A 16,867-nucleotide genomic window follows, 5' to 3' on the forward strand; every position below is an offset into this window, starting at 1 on the left:
TGAATCTTACAAGATATGTCATGTAAGGTATCAGTGGAAGAGTTATGATTGGCTAAATATAATCATCTTTATATGTATGTATTATCTTTATATTGTGAGTTATAAATATGGGTGGTATATTTGTATAACAAACCTGTGTTGTGTTTTGGGTGGACACCCCTAGACAGATTGGCATCAGCACTATCCAGACTGCTTAATAGCCCATCAAGGGCATCAGTTGTACAATGAACCCATTGAGAGAAGGCAGGGGCTATGTTTATGAGTCAGCAGGACACTTAGGGATATGCCTGTGGACAGGGGACTCCAAGACTTTTCCATGCCCATGTGCTGTGAGCTTGTGTTTGGAACAAAGGATGTACAAGCCTCATGGCAAAGGATATAAAGGCAGCCGCATCTTCTACATTTGGTCTTCAGTCCTGCTTCCCACCTCTGCAGTAACTTCTCTATAAACTGAAGCTTTGAACAAAGGATGGACAGACCTAGCCACACTTTGGATGTGCTCCAGAGGGACTCTACAAGCCAGCAAACTCACCAATGTTGTTAGGAACCTGATATATGGACTCTGAAGTCTTATTGTCATAAACAGATAGTAGAAGTTAATAGAACAGAAGTACTTTATATCTCTTTTGACTGTAAAGGGTTAACAAGTTCAGTGAGCCTGGCTGTCACCTGACCAGAGGACCAATCAGGGGACAGGATACTTTCAAATCTTGAGGGAGGGAAGTTTCTGTATGTGCTGTTAGTTTTGGTTGTTGTTCTCATCTGGGTTCTGAGGTGAGCAGACATGCAACAGCTTTCTCTCCATCTCTCGATTCAGCTCTTATAAGTTTAAAATAGTAAGACTAGGTAGATAAGGCGAGTTAGGCTTATGTTGTTTCTTTTTGAAATGTGATTTGGCGGAAGGAGTTTAATTGTGGTATTTGGTTATGTGAGGAGTTCAAATTGTATTTTGCTGAAAGGATTTTATTGTACTTGTATACTTGGTTGGAGGGTATTTCAGTGTCTATAACTAACCCTGTACCTAATCCATCTTAAATTTACAAAGATCATTTTATGTTATTTCTCTCTTTAATTAAAAGCTTTTCTTGTTAAGAACTTGATTTTTTTATTCTGGTGAGACCCCAGGGACTGGTCTGGATCCACAGGAATTGTGGGAGAAAGGAGGGAAGGGGAGAAAAGTTAATTCTCTCTCTCGTTAGGATTACTTTCTCTCTCAGGAGAGCCTGGAGGGAGAGAGAAGGAGGGGGAAGGTGAATTTTCTCTCTGTTCTGAGATTCAAGGAGTTTGAATCACAGTGATCTTCCTGGGTAACCCAGCGGAGGGGAAGCCTGGAGAGGTAACGTGAAGGAAAAGTTTTCTTCCTTGTGGTAAGATCCAGAGGGTCTGGGTCTTGGGTCCTGGGCAAGGTTTTGGGGGGACCAGAGTGTACCAGACACTGAATTCCTGGTTTGGTGGCAGCGCTAACAGGTTCTAAGTGGTAATCAGCTTAGAGCGATTCATGTGTACCCATTCTTTTGGACTCTAAGGTTCAGAGTGGGGAATTGTACCATGACACTTATGTATGTATCTGATTGCTTTGACCATTGAGCAACTCTCTTCTCTTTCTTTAATAAAATCTTTAGTTTTAGATGCTAAAGGATTGGCTGGCAGCATGGCATTTTGGGTAAGATCCAAACTAATATTGACCTGGCAATGTGGCTGGTCCTTTGGGGATCAGAAGAACATTTTGTATAGTGAGCGGAGTTTTAAATAACTCCTCACCTTACTGGACCTGTTTGCTGATTGGGAGCCAGAGAATTGGAATGCAATAAAGGGAGCTGTGTGATTTCCATTTTTTTAGCTTCTTGATAACCAGTGTAGGGGACCAGGAGCACAGTTTGGGACTGGTTAGTGAATCTAACTACAGTGTTAACCACCAGTTTGGGAGAATCTGCTCTCCTGGGCCACAGCGTCTGCATCAGCCTCTAGAACCCTGCTTCTTCACTGCCAGGCTAAGACAGAATGCCCATGCAGGCTAAGAGACAATGCCAGACTTCCTGCTCCTCATTAAACCTGGAAGGGAAGTAGAGTTAAATCATTTGCATGAGACAAAGCTTAGGTCAGGGTCACTGGAGGTCCTGAAGCCATTTTCATAGACTCATAGAACTAGCGGGTTAGAAGGAACTGTAAGGGTCATCTAGTCTAACCCCTGCCAAAATACAGGATTTGTTGTGTCTACAAGGTGGGGATGTGAGCTCTGGGGTCCTGGTCATTATACTTCACTAAGAATTTACCCTGGTGGTTTTAATTGGAGAACTATTTATCTTCAGTTCCTGACCTAACCAGCTTTGCACTGTTTAGGAGCAGCAATGTCCCACTCCAGAGATGGCTGCATTTCAGTACAGGTGAGTGTATAATGCTTTGGGATGCTTCCAGATAAAAGGTACTATATAAAACCTAAAACAGCCACATCATTATGAATATTATATGCACTTCAGAGATTGTCTGCATAACTAAGGACTGCTCTTGCTTCTCCATAAGGATAGCATGGAGTAGCAAAAACTAGAATAACCCCAATGGTCACATTTCTGGCTTGAAGACAAGGTAATCCCTCATTTTTGGGGCCTCATCCTCTAACTGTTGGACCTGAGTAGAAGGCTTAGCCCTTAAGGATTGATCCGGTATAGGTTCATGGCTGGTTTATTCTCAGCATTTAAAAGGTAGTGTCCCATGTTCTCATAAAGCACAGATTTCAACCCGTACTTCTACTCAAGTTTTTTAAGCTGTTGGCTGCTTTGTATGTTTCATGTTTCTTCCAAACAATGCAAGACACACATTAAATTCCTGGTCATTACAAAATTCATTAAGATAATGGGTGCACCCAGAGTTGACTAGCTGAGGACTACAATGGCAAGTTGCCAGGAAGCTATGGGCCCCATCTGGTCTGCTTAAAATGGAGAGGGGAAAGCAGCCATTTCCTCTTTAATAAGGAGCTATGTAGTCTTCGGCTCCCAGCCTGTGCTACTCCAAGCAGCTTGCAGTCTTCAGTTTAGACAGAGGCCTTATGTTGATTTTTGCTGAATACTATGGCCTTATGTTGATTTTACTGAATACTATGGTCTGCACTTGGCCCCGGGCCATCCTTGGAGAGGGGTCTCAAGTGTCTCTGATAGAGAAGTTTCATCTTAATGAAACCACCTTAGGGTCCAATGTGTAATCCATACCTTTAAAGAAATTTGCTGCAAACCCTGCTTTATTGATGGACCCATCAGATGCAAACTTCATCCACACTTTATTTGAGCTGGATTTGATATCTTCTGGCTTCTCGTAGCCGCAAAAGTGTCCAATCAAAGGGCTGTCCTCAGTGAGGCCATCTCGGACTTCCAGGTAGTCATAAGCACAACTGTCGTGCCTCTCAATCTACAGAGGGAAAGGGAATGCGCCAACAGAGGTCACCCTCTTCACTCAGCCCCATCAGATTCCATTTAGCTTTAAAGGATCAAAAATCACAAATTGAGTCAATACAGTCAGGGCAATGCTCTCTGGGTCAGCTGAAGCAGCGCTCATCTTTTCCCCAAGCTTTTGAAACTGGGGAGGTGGGGAGTTGTTAAGAGGGGAATGGGGCGGGGGGGAGGGGGGATTTGTGATGGATCAGTTTAAAAATGAAACACACTCAAGTTCAGCAATTGAATTTACATTAACAGTGCCTGAAGCATGGGGACAGGTGGTCCTAAGGAACATTCCTCTCAGTCGAAAGTATAACAAATAAACAAGTGGAACAGAATTTGGACCTCAAGGTTACCATCAGCCTGCCAATCTGCAGAGCACGTTATTGGTTGTATGGTTTAAAATGTCAGTTTAATTGAATGTGTAATTTGTGATTACTGACATAGCTACAGATCAGTCTCAGCTCAGCTCCCAAGTGACAGCACAAAAAAATCCCCTTCATAACTGGCCCCTTGCTGTTCATCCACACAGGGCTGAGGTGTACGGGCAGGGCAGCATGGGAGAAGTTTGCCTAGTCACAGAATTATAGAATATCAGGGTTGGAAAGGACCTCAGGAGGTCATCTAGTCCAACCCCCTGCTCAAAGAGAACTAATTCCCAGCCAGATTTTATTCCCAGATCCCTAAATGGCTCCCTCAAGGATTGAATTTACAACTCTGGTTTAGTAGGCCAATGCTCAAACCACTGAGCTATCCCTCCTCCCGAAAAGGGTTGTTTTCATCCTCAGAAGTACTGCCCTGCAGCCATGGATAGTGTCTCTAAGAATAACTTTTACACATCAGACTACAGTGGAATAGTCATCTGCTGTGCTAGGGAGCCAGGCCCCCTCTGTACAGGAAGGAGGTTGGTTAGGGCTGAAGAGTGACAAGCAACTGAGGAAGAACCAGTGAGGAGAGTATGAGGCAGAGATTGCAATCCAGGCCCCAGTGAGAGTTGAACCTGTGACCCCTGAATTCTGAGACCACCACTTTAACCCCTGAGCTATTGAGCCACAGCATCCTTTATTTCAATGCAGAGGGCCTGAAGGACTGGCTCAGACCCTACCTTCCTGCCCCTCCATTTTCTCTTCAGTTCTTGGATCTTTATGTTTGTTTTACACAGTCCTGAGGTTCGATATCTGCTCTGATCATGGGTCCAAAGCACCCACCGTATCATGCTGCCTCCTCCCAAGGGTATTGGACTTGGTGGGATCCACTCCATCTCCTGCTAGTAGCTTTGAAGCCTCTTGCCTGCATCACGGGGCTGCCATCAAATCCCCTGCAGCCCCTTGAGATGCAACTTCAGAGTGTTATATGGTCTTATTTCTGTTGCCTTCACATGCCACCTCCCAATGAGACTCTGGTTCCTGACCATCTAAAAGAGTTGCCTTCCTTAGGCTCAGCAGCAAGGACGGGCAAATCCAAGGGATGATCTCTGAGCAGGGGAAGAACATCCCTGTATGCCAGACAGCATGGAAAACACCAACAGGCAAATAGCTCAAGAACTAGGGCTCCTTTGCTTTCCCAGGAGGATACCAAAGTCTCTGTACTGTGGCCACACCCCCTAAGTGACAGCAAAGGAGGGAGATGAACAACAACAAACTAGGCAGGTTGGGGAATGCCCTGGGGTTTCATAGCCAGCCCATTGGAGTTGATGGCCCTTGTCTGGACAAAACAAGCAGAAACTGGAGAGAACAAATCCTGTGCTGGCCCTTACAAAAGGAACAGATGAGAGCGAAAATGTACATCAGGAAGACACGGCATGGCATGCCATCCCAGATCAGGGTCTGGCCCAGCCTATCTCCAGCCCTGCTACTTCACAGAGTCAGAAAAAAAAAAAAAAAAAAATCAATCAAATCAGAATGCACCCGGTCAGTAGCGCAATGCCTACTGCAAATGCTGGGTGAAAATCCTTCCTGACCTCTGCAGAGGCTACCTGCTGTCCTGAAACATTACACCTTATTAGACATTTACAAATGCCAGTTCTGGCCCTAAACTGATCTAAGCTCCAGTCCTGCTCCATTGAAAACAAGGGAAGTTTTGCTCTTGACTTCAGTGGGAACAAGATTGGGCCGCTAGACACAATATGATTTGCTAATCTCCAGGCACTGCCTAGTCACATGGAGTGAAGAGGTATCTTCCTTTTGTTTATTCAAAATTTACCGACCATTAAATTCATTAAATAACCCTGGGATCTCATGTTACATGACAGGGTAGTACAGAGGCGCTCATCAGTTCTAAGCCCTTCTTTAATATTCTTACATAGCTCAGTTATTGTAAATCATGTTTAATTTCTCCTTTCAAGGCTAAATAATCCTATTTGCAGCAAACTCATCAGATGTAAGCCCCACCTCAACCTATCAGCAACTTTTAAGTTGCTCTCTCTAATTTCTACTTTTCTATGAAGACCTGACTGGTGATGCAAGGAATGGTCTGTCCCGAGGTCTTTATGGCTACTATAAGATTTAAAAGAGGGAGGGAGAAGATATGGATGTGTTCATGGGGGGTGCGGTCTCAATAGATCTATGCAGGGTTGGCTAGGGAATTGATGTCCAGAGCATTCTGCAGTCTGATGGCAGGAATCCTCTCTCAACATTCCCCGCACGCAGAGTATCCTGATGGGTAATGCAGGGGATTGGGTGCCAGGACTTCTGGGTTGTATCCTGGCTCTGCCACTGCGTGAGCCTAAGTAATTTGCTTCACTGTTACCTTGAACTCCTCACTGTTTGCTGAATCCTTCAGTTCTCATACTTTGATGGTGAGGTCTTTGAGGCAGGGCCTGTCTTCCTTATATGCACAGACAGAACCTAGCACTGGGACTTCTGAGTGCTACTGTGATACACATAACCACTAACATGCTGTCAGGCAGTTTGCGGTCCTCAAATAAAAGCATTATGCACAGATTATCTGAAGCAGCAGCAAAGGAGGCATGTGCAGTACACACTTTTCACTGATGATAGTGGAATCAGGATTGGGTGGAAATAATTTTCTAAAACAAACATTTAGGGGGAAAATACCCTCGTTTCTACAAATTGTATGTTCTCTATCATACTTCCTTTTTACGGTCTCATTGGCTGCCATGTTAGTTTGGTTTAAGAGCACACGCCTCAAACCTCTCACCTCAAATGCTTGGAACATGAGTCCTACATGAAACCCCTCGGAAACCGTGATCCTCCAGACGCATTCTTTGGAAGGTCGGTAGTCATCTGGGTAATTGGGAGACTGAATCTGGCCAGCATCCTTGTGAATTTCTCCACCACAAATTGCTTCAGAAAAACAAACAGCACATGGATGGGATTACACATTGTGTCCTCATCAAATGCCTGCTCCCAGCACACCCTCTCCCCTTGCAAAGCCATTCTAACTACACTCATTCTACGTGGCCCCCAAACAAACCGTGAAAGGTATTAAAAAGCCTAACACGATTCTACTTAGTGCCTCTTGTCTTGCTGTGTCTGCCCCCAAGGATATCAGCTCTGTGGGGCAGGAACTGTCTGGATAGTTGTGTCTGGTACACCACTTAATAATTTAATTATCAAATTAATGATAGCAATCATATATGAAATGGACAATGGGAGGAGGGGGGATAGCTCAGCAGTTTGAGCACTGGCCTGCTAAACCCAGGGCTGTGAGTTCAGTCCTTGAGGGAGCCACTTAGGGATCTGGGGCAAAATCAGTACTTGGTCCTGCTAGTGAAGGAAGGGGGCTGGACTCGATGGCCTTTCGAGGTCCCTTCCAGTTCTAGGATATTGGTATATCTCCAATTATAAACAATTACAGCCCACAAAAAAGCAATGTGAAATCCTGCCACTAGATGGCACTGATTGCAAACATAATGCAAGTTCATGGGATGATGTGCCTAAAGAACCGGCCAATCTAGTACAGCTTGATTGCATGTGGTCTCATGGATATGCACCCCCAGATGCTCTGTAGACTTAGAATCCAGGCAGTCATTTCTCTCTGCAGGCAAGAAGTTGGGCAACACAGAGGTGGGACTGCACATTGCAAGTATAGACTTGGGACTTGCAAAAAAGGCCACAGAGAAGGAAGTTGCAGTAGACAATGTTGGGGCTATTTTCTAAATAAAACTTTTCATATTGGTAAGAGGATCAAATCAAAGGAAGTCAAAGCTCGACACAGGAATAGGTATCAGCAGTTTATGCTATCAGCACCAAGAGCTGCGTAGACAATGTGTGTTTCTTTTTTAAACCGCCCTCAAAGCTTGGATTTATTTTTAAAAGTCAGCCTAAAAAAAATGAAGATACAATTTCAGAGCCCAGCATGACCTCTGCATGGGCTCTGTGGGTGGGTTTGTACAGCACTTTGCACAATGGGTCCCAATCTTGAAACTGAGCACTACCATAGCAAACATTAAATAACAATATGCACATTCAATTTCCAGCACAGAAACCAGGGTGACAATGAATGGCGAAGCTACTGGCTAGACTTGCCTCCAGATGAGTCATAAAACCAAGACCCTGGCTACCTTAGAGAGTCCATAGCATTTCTGTATTAACCAACTCTAGTAGGTTGGCTACTCATTGCAACTTAGGTCTTCCTCTTAACAGCCCCACCCGCTGCAGTCTCAGCTGGAAAACTATTAATCAGTTCCACTCCTGAAAATCATCCTGTTATAGTGATGCTAGTGCAGAACGGCGGCTGCATTTCTACCCCCACCCTCCCTCATAGCAGCTGCATTTCAGTAGTGGCTTAGTGTTCCCCAAACCATGTGGAGCAGCCGTAGCCACTCTATAGTTAAAGCTGAAGCTAGTTTATTATAAGCCCAGTTTTTGAAACGCTTACCACCATTCCCAATGTCCCTAATATGAACCCAACTCCTCATAAATTTTACACACATGTTCTCATCCCTGTGTAGATTTAGTCTAGGAAGTTTGGTAAAGTTAGCAAAACGGGTTCTGAAGTTATGATATTTTTTAAATGGCTGCACTCATTTTTTTCCCCCAAACTTCTCCTAAACTGTGTTTGGCTGCACAATGACCATGCCTATAAACTCCTAATTTGCTTGGATTTACTGAGGAGCGAGACCTCAACTTCCTTTGACAGGTACACAGAACAATACTGAAATTATGAACGGACCTGTCTGACTCCAGGCTGTGTTGCACCAGTTGCTGGTCTGAGCCAGATGTTAAGGGGTGGTGATACATGACTGAAGAGGACTGAAGAGGGACAGGAGTCTTATAAGGAACCAAGGGAACTGAGGGAGAGGTGACTGGAAGGGAAAGATTGGAGGTGGCAGGGTGCTATGGAGCTGTGGTCACTGATGTCAGAATTTTGGAGACTCTTAGTAGCAGCAGGTGGGATGGATAGAGAGGAGCAGCAGTCTGGTGGAGATGGAGTGGGGTTGATGAATGGGGGCTTAGGGAATGGTGGGAGGTGTAAATGGTGGGGGGAGGCAGTATGGGACAAGGCTTAGTATGTGTCCAGTTCTGGGCACCACATTTCAGGAAAGATGTGGACAAATTGGGCAAAGTCCAGAGAAGAGCAACAAAAATGATGAAAGGTCTAGAAAACATGACCTATGAGGGAAGATTGAAAAAATTGGGTTTGTTCAGTCTGGAGAAGAGAAGACTGAGGTGGGACATAACAGTTTTCAAGTACATAAAAGGTTGTTACAAGGAGGATGGGGGCGGGGAATAGTTCTGCTTAACATCTAAGGATAGGACAAGCAGCAATGGGCTTAAATTGCAGCAAGGAAGGTTTAGGTTGGACATTAGGAAAAAATTCCTAACTGTCAGGATGGTTAAGCACTGGAATAAATTTCCTAGGGAGGCTGTGGAATCTCCATCACTGGGGATTTTTAAGAGCAGGCTGGACAAACACGTGTCAAGGATGGTCTAGATAATACTTAGCCCTACCATGAGTCCAGGGGACTGGACTAGATGACCTCTCAAGGTACCTTCTAGTCCTACCATTCTATGAGTCTATGGAAGGGAGGGTATGGACTGAGACAGGAAATGTGGCCATGGGGGCAGAAAGCAGGAGATCATGGCAGGGGAGTGGAGGGTCCCAAGAGGAAGACACAAAGGGGGTAAATGCAGGAGACTGAAGTGGACCATGAAGGCAGTGATGGAACAGACTGAGGGATATATACAGGAAATGGAGGACAAGAAAAGGTGCAGCTGCATCAAAATGAAACAAACAAAAAAAGTTTTAAATTGTTCAAATATCCTAGATATAAGATGTGAGAGCTTAAAGTTACCCATGCAGCTAAATCCTCCCTGTCCTCTGTCCACGATCTTCCTTATCCCACCCAGGAGTAACAACTCCCACATGCTTCCTGTGGGCTTACTAAAGTCTGCAGGAAAAGTGCCTGAATTGCTGGTCCTTGTAAGAGCTGTTGGAGCAGAGCTCCCACTCCTGAGTCAAATCTCTCACACTCATTAGATACAGGAAAATTCCCAAACCTGGAGTCCAGGCTGAAAGCGGGAGTTTAACAGAGTCCACCAGAAAAACAATTACATACCTTCCAAAAAGTGTTAGGAAGTCAGGACATGGACAGATAATGGATCTGGCCAATTCCCCATGACTCTATAATCCTTTATCACTCACTCTCTCCCCACCCAACTGTAAGCTGGATTCCAGGAATCCATTCCCAACATATTATAACACCACCACACTGCAAAACAAAATGCGAGTGTCGTTACACATACAAACTTGTGTAACCCTCCAGCACCACAAACCAACCCCAAGCAGATCAATCATGCCAATTCTATTCTTCAAAAATATTCTTCTGCTCCACTATCATCACACTGTGCAGGAACTAACAGTAGTGACTTATGCCTGGTCCCAGAGGCTGCATTCCTTATGGAACCTTTATCACCCATTTAAACAAGCGAACAACACACACCCAACATACTTCCACTGCAGAACAAAACAAAGGGGCAAACTTCAGGTCAGTCGGTGCCATAAGGAGTGAGGACTGATGACATGGCTGAGGAGAACTGGATGGATACCAGATTTGCTCAGGTCAGGATTCGCTAATATTTGTTTGAAAGTGCATTTATTTTTTGCCAAGAGTGTACAGTTTGCTGGGCATTAGCCAGACCCAGCTGAAGCATGCTTCCCACCTCACTTCTTTATCTAAGTTTGGCTTGTACCTTGTAGCCTGTCAAGTGCTTTGGGAAGGTGCCATGAAAATGTGTGTGTATTATGTCCTGCCTCTTTTCAAAACACCATCACCTAGGTCTTATCTAGCACTTTTCAGCAGTAGCTCTCAAAGCACTTCCCACAGGAGATCAGTATCATTAGCCCAATTTTACAGATAGGGAAACTGAAGCAGGCCGGTGCCGAGCCCACCATGCACTTGGTCATGTGGAAGAGGATATGCATCCAGCCCATGTGAAGGTACTTTTCATAGCACAGACTATTCAAGAAAGAACCCTGAAATCAGAATCTGATCTGTTCTAAATCCAGAGTAACTCCACTGGGCCAGCAGTAATTGAGAGCAGCAGGGGGCTGTTTGTGATCAGAGCAAAGGAAGAGAACAGTATGTCCAAAACTGTCAAACTTGAAAGCTCCACGATCTGCGAAAGTGAAGGACTGCATGCATTTGATTCTGCACCAGAACAGTTTTGCCATTGACTTTGGCATGACCAGTCCCCCATAGAGGAGCAGCAAAAGTTAGGCGCTGAAATAGAAGTGCCTTGATTTTCAGAGCAGCTGAGAGACCTGGGTTTCCGCTGGACCAGTGGGTGCTCATTCCCTCTGAAAACCAGGCTGCTTTTCTGTAGGTGTCAGATTTCAGGCACTCTCATTTTAAAGAGCTGGCCTATAGCTTCAGTGAAGGTTTGGCCTGAGTCAAGAGTTGGGCCCAAAGTTCTTAGTCCTGCTCAAGGTTGTTTGAGGTCTTCCAGTGCAGGGTTGTTTTTTTGGTGGATTTCATGCTTTTCGACATTTAAAATTGATTCCATTCTTTCCAAAAAATTCTTGCTAGTAATAGCCTGCTGTAATTGCAAGCAAAATGGATCGAGCTGGACAACAGCATGAACCTGCTCTCCAGGTATTTTCAACAGAGGGAGAGACAAGACAAGTGGTGCTTCAGACAGGCAGTAAGTGCCAGGGCCAAAAATCCAGCCAAAAAGCTAAGTGATACAAACGAAGATTCATTTGTGTCACCAGTTCTGAGAATTACTTATCTTTCTGATCTCGCTGCTTTTGGTCCCCGGTAATTACTCTGGCAGACAGGGGAAGCGACAACAAAAATGTAAGCAGCAAAATAAATTTTGAAAGAAAAACAATTATGAGGGTAAAAAGCTCTCCAAATATTGAATAAAAAGAAAGGGATGAAAGCCCTGCTAATTGCTAGGAAAAGGTTCATGCTCATACTTGAACTTAAGCTCTTAGAGACATTGCATTACCACCTCTCTGATGCACAGTACCAAGTACAGGCCTCCAAAACTTCTGTATAATGACCCACCTAGCAAAGCTGCCATTCACATAAAGCCCAGTGGTGCCCATATGGTCTATTTGCCCGCTTCCCCCACCTCGCCAGTCCCCTCCGAGCTGCTGATCCTGGAGTTACCCTGCAGTTACTACTGTACCCTCTGGGTTGCAGTAAATGCTACAGTCCACTGGGTGGTGTTGGCAGGAAAATCTGTCTTGTTTTCAAACTAGGGAGAGGCCGCAAAATAAAAACCTACTTTGGTGAAAAAAATCTGTATTTTTTTTCATTCCAAAGTGACCAAAATGGACCCTTTTTTCCTATTACTTGTATAAATAACCAGTGGACTTTTCTTCAATACTTTTTTTCCCTCCCAAAAGCAGCCCTGGATATTTTTCAAACACTTTCAATAACATTTTCAGATTTTCTATACAAGTTTTGGAAGATTGTTCATGCAAAACGACATGGAGAATTGTGTGTGAAAAAATGTCTTCTTTTTTTTTTTTAAACAAAGAACATTTTTCAACACAAAGACACTTTTAGTTCAAAAATGTCATCCAACTCCATTGCACATCCATGAGTTCATGCGGCCCCAGCAAGGGCAATGCAAACCAGTGCTCTCTGACATACATGGATAGCTTCTTCTCCACAGCTGTAAAGAGACTAAGGCCCATAAAAGAGTTGAATCAATAGTGTATCACCAGTGTATCACATGCCCACAGACCAGTGGAGAGAGACCAGGACATCAGAGCCAGTCCCTACTCTCATAAGAAATGTTAGGCAGCACACAAAGGGACTCAGGAATTCATCCAAGAAGTTTCAAGAAACTCACCTGATCTACCTGAAGGACAAAGGGCTGAGTCCATCCTTTGGTTTCAGGGAGGGTGGAAATTTCGGTGCCAGACGCTTATCCTGCTCTGTAATCTCTGAGCGGAGACCTGGCTGGCCAATTAGCCTGCGAGGAAGCGCCAACACCCCAGTGATAAACACTGACTGAACCTTTGCTAGATGGATCATAGCTACAATTGGTGGTTGATATGGCAGGGGTAAGCAGAAGAGCTGATCTGAGCCCCATGCTCAGAGGTGGTCTCCTCACTGCGGTACACCATGCCTAGGAAAAGGATTTGTGGACCAGGCTGGTTGATCTGGGCCTTGCATACTGAAGGGGGTCTCTGAATTCTGCAACCCCTGCTAGCCTTTGGAAACATGGAGTGGGTTGAGAGCCTTCATTTATGGTCAAACAGGTCTCTGCTCTGGGCCCATTTGTTACGTTCCCACTTATGATGCCTGGTGTTGGGATCACTGTGCAGCATGATGTAGGCCTCCTAGCTAAGGGTCGTACCTTCATAAACCGCAAAGAAGCCTTTGCCCAGGATATTGCTGCTGCTTCGGAACTCAATCCACAGCCTGCTGTCCATGGAGATAAGAGGCTCGGGGACTTTATCACCACAAAATCTACCTAGAAGGCAGGAAACAGACAATCAAGATCTCTCCACTGATTGGCGAAAGTGGTTTGTGATCGCAGTGGAGGTAGATGAGGAGACATACAAGGTGCCTGCAGTTCAGGAGAGAGTCAATGGTAAAAGTAAACTGAGCCAAATAAAGGGCTTTTCACTCCAACTCCAACTTAGATTTTAAGAAGGAGCCACTTCATCTGTATTCAACAGGAACAGGGTTCAAATATCATCTGGGAACAAAAGCCAGCATGGCTCAATCCCAAATGCTGCCACCATTAGCCTGGCTCTCATTTTACCCACACAAAGGCTGGGCCATCTTAAAAAGCATGTAGGTGAACGCAGCAGGGACTTTAGTCTTATTTATTGTGAGAGACAAAGTGCTAGGAGCGACAGCCAATGCTCAGGAGTCCTGGCACTTTACCTTCCATCATTCTTACTGATTTGTATCACAAGAAGCCCTAGTCATGTGCTGGAACCCATTGGACTAGGCACTGCACAGACACATAATAAAGATGGTCTTGTTAGTGTTAACTGCATTACAGCTGCGCCCAACCCAGGACAAGAAGCCACGGTACTAAGCGCTGTTCCTGCACATGGCAAGAAGCAGTCCTGCCCCCAGGCGCTTCCAGTCTCACTACACCAGACAGACAAAGGGTGGGAGAACAGTGGGTTAATACGGATGGCAGTGCAGTAAAGAGAGCTCCCGGATAGTTTTGAAAATCTCAGCCTCACTGACCCAGACGACAGATCCCTTCCTCCTGTGGATGTAGCATGAAGGAAAACCTTTTCATCACGTAAGCCCTCGTGATCACTTCAACCCCTTGCACGTGACACAGAATCATCTTAGTTGAGCATCTTTTCCTACTCAACTCTCCATAGTCCTATGGCACTTGTTTACACTAAGTGCCTTTCCCCAGCACAAGCTCCTTCTCTGGGTACTTCACACAGCTTGATTCTCACTGGTAAATGTTAGTTCCTGAACTGTACCACCGCAAACTGAAATCCAGCAGAGCAATCAGAATAATAATAATAATGATCATTCCTGATGCTTCTACAGCCTGTTGCGGCCAGAAGGCTCCTCAAAGCACAGTACAAACAATAAATAAGTGTTGGGAGTAATTAACGCAATATGGTTCTTTTCTTCACTGGACACCAGCGACACTATCTGCTGTATGCAATAGGGCTGGGGTTTGTTCCTCATTTAAAGGAGTAACTAAATCCCAGCTTATCTATTTGAATCTGCAGGGGGAATTTGGCAGAGCCCGAATGTAATTACCTAAGTTGGAATTCAGCCAGCACATCAGGGTTACGATTGCTGGACTCATGAGAAAAAAGAAAAAAAGATACATCCAGGGGGTAGGTAATAATGTCCAGAGATCGAGAGATTGGTTTTGTGCCTCACCAGAAAGCCAGCATCTTAGTACCAACCAACATGCTGCATGATTGGTTCTCTATCTACTCAGGCCATGTCAAGACTAGGGGAAAAGTTGCACGTTTTAACATGAATTAGCTAACACGCGTTAACCAACATGCATTAAAATCCTAGTGTAGAGAAAGCAGTTGTAGTTTTAACATGTTAGCTCGATGTTAACACTAGGTTGCCCTGGGATTTAACGGTGTGTTACAAACCTAGTGAAGGCAAGCGCTGTGGTGGAATAACATCTGCTGAACCACAATTTTGTCTTTTTCTTGTGCATCTCCCATCCAAATGCTAACTCTGACCTGACTCTGCTTAACTTATGAAATCTGACAAAAATCACACCTCAAAGATGCATAGCTGCAAGCACAAAGCTAGTCCAGGTGGGTCAGGAGTCATTGCGGTATGACAAAGACCGGGACACAGCTTGCTGAAGTTTCCAAAGGTACGGGAAGGAGATGCTGCTAAGTGTCAAGGCTGCAAAGTTATTTAGTTCTAGGGTCACTGAGCAACCGCCTCTTGGATTTCAAATTGGAGTTCAACACGGATGTCAAGGAGAGGAAATGCAGATGAGGAAGCCAGAATAAGTGAGCTCCGTGGAGTACGATAAAGGGCCCATTCATAAAAAGCTATGCACCATTTAAGGCTGGATTTTCACACACTTCCCTGGGAAAATATGCAGTGCACATTTTTTTCCAGGCAAAATACATGCCTTCACAATTCATGCTAATCCTCTTGCCCACCCCCCTGCCGGACCGCCACCAGCCTTCCTCTTCCTAACTAATTTCATGGCTCCAGTCCCTCTCAGGGGCCATGGCAGCTCACACAAGCCACTTGTTCCGAACGGAACAGTTTGCAAATCCCACTGTATTAAAGAGATTTTTTTTTTTTGAAGCGCTTCAAATATTTGGCAAAAAACATGAAGTGACGTAACGCAAGGCTGCTGGAAGGATGATTCCTGAGGCGTGTGCTCACCCACAGCATATAGTGACCACAGTGCACAGGCACTGACACTACGAACCCCACACCTCTGCTCCTCGAGACAGCCTCAAAGAAACTGCAGGGAGACCACAGCCTTGCTCCCTCGGCCAGTGCCAGGTACCCACACTACAGCAGAGCACTCTCCTACCTATACAGCCTTTACCAAAGCAGTCCTGTGGCTTGATCCTGCCCTGCCCAGGTGCTTAGCAGGTAGGAAACATATGGGAATCCAACTCGGCATTGATGACGCATGGTCAGATGCCTAGAAGCAGGAGGGAGGTGCCTTTCATACCTCCTGAGGGTTATGAATCTGTCTCTACAGACACACTGCCATCCTCCCTCTTTAACCTCATGTTTCCGAGTGGAAGAAAGCCAGCGAGGCTATGCCCAATGGCTATCCTTGCGTAGCCTCACTTGCACACCCTATTACACAGCCTTGCTCTCTGCAGGCACAAGCCTTCATACTTTTCCCTGCTCACTCAAAGTACCTTGCCAGCATGAAGCCTCACAGCCCAGTACACTGGGCACTGAGTCTGGAAATGTCAAAGAGGCCTAACGTCACTAGGAGTTCACCGAAAGCACCAGCTTAGCAGCCCAATTCCTCGTTGGGTCAGACAGCACCATGCTGTCAACCTCAGGGACACGTCACGGGCTTACAGCTGGAAAGAATTTGGCATTTATTGTCTCCCCTTGTGTGCTACAGCGGGGATCCACACCATTTGATGGATGGGGATGCTGAGGGTAAGAAATTTGTCCAAGATGAAAGGGAGTTAGTGGCAGAGCTCTGAATAAAACCCCAGAGTCCTGACACCTTCTGGGAGGAGCAGACAGTGCTCTCTCCTCTAAAACACCCAAAGGCTCTTCCAGACACCTGTGCTACCTCAAGAGGGACTTGAGGGAATGGCACGGGCTGCAGGAAATAAATGAACCACAAAGAACTTTAGACACTAGCGTTTTCTCACAGTGACTCAGTCCAGCCATACACGCAGCGCACTGTCACATCAGCGCTAATTCATACTGTTCCAGAGGGAACCTGGAGACAATTACATGGGATCTGCCAGGGATATGTACAAGCAGAGTCAGCAACGAGTCCTTCCAACCCATGACACACACCAGTCCCAAAGCAGATAATGTTCTTTCAGGTCGC

The 16,867-nt window shown here is 45.3% G+C and overlaps 1 protein-coding gene across 1 annotated transcript in view; it reads right to left on the bottom strand.

The window, feature by feature from the left end:
- TLL2 (tolloid like 2) overlaps positions 1-16,867 on the bottom strand; it is a 190,888-nt gene that overhangs the window by 20,847 nt on the left and 153,174 nt on the right. The window contains exons 11-13 of the mRNA XM_032778202.2: positions 13,208-13,324; positions 6,585-6,730; positions 3,204-3,399 (exon numbers count right to left, since the gene is read on the bottom strand). Of these exons, the coding sequence (XP_032634093.1) occupies positions 3,204-3,399; positions 6,585-6,730; positions 13,208-13,324 (459 nt within the window). The remainder of the gene's footprint in view (positions 1-3,203; positions 3,400-6,584; positions 6,731-13,207; positions 13,325-16,867) is intronic.

Source organism: Chelonoidis abingdonii, chromosome 16, assembly GCF_003597395.2.
Source record: "Chelonoidis abingdonii isolate Lonesome George chromosome 16, CheloAbing_2.0, whole genome shotgun sequence".
NCBI classification, from domain to species: domain Eukaryota; kingdom Metazoa; phylum Chordata; order Testudines; family Testudinidae; genus Chelonoidis; species Chelonoidis abingdonii.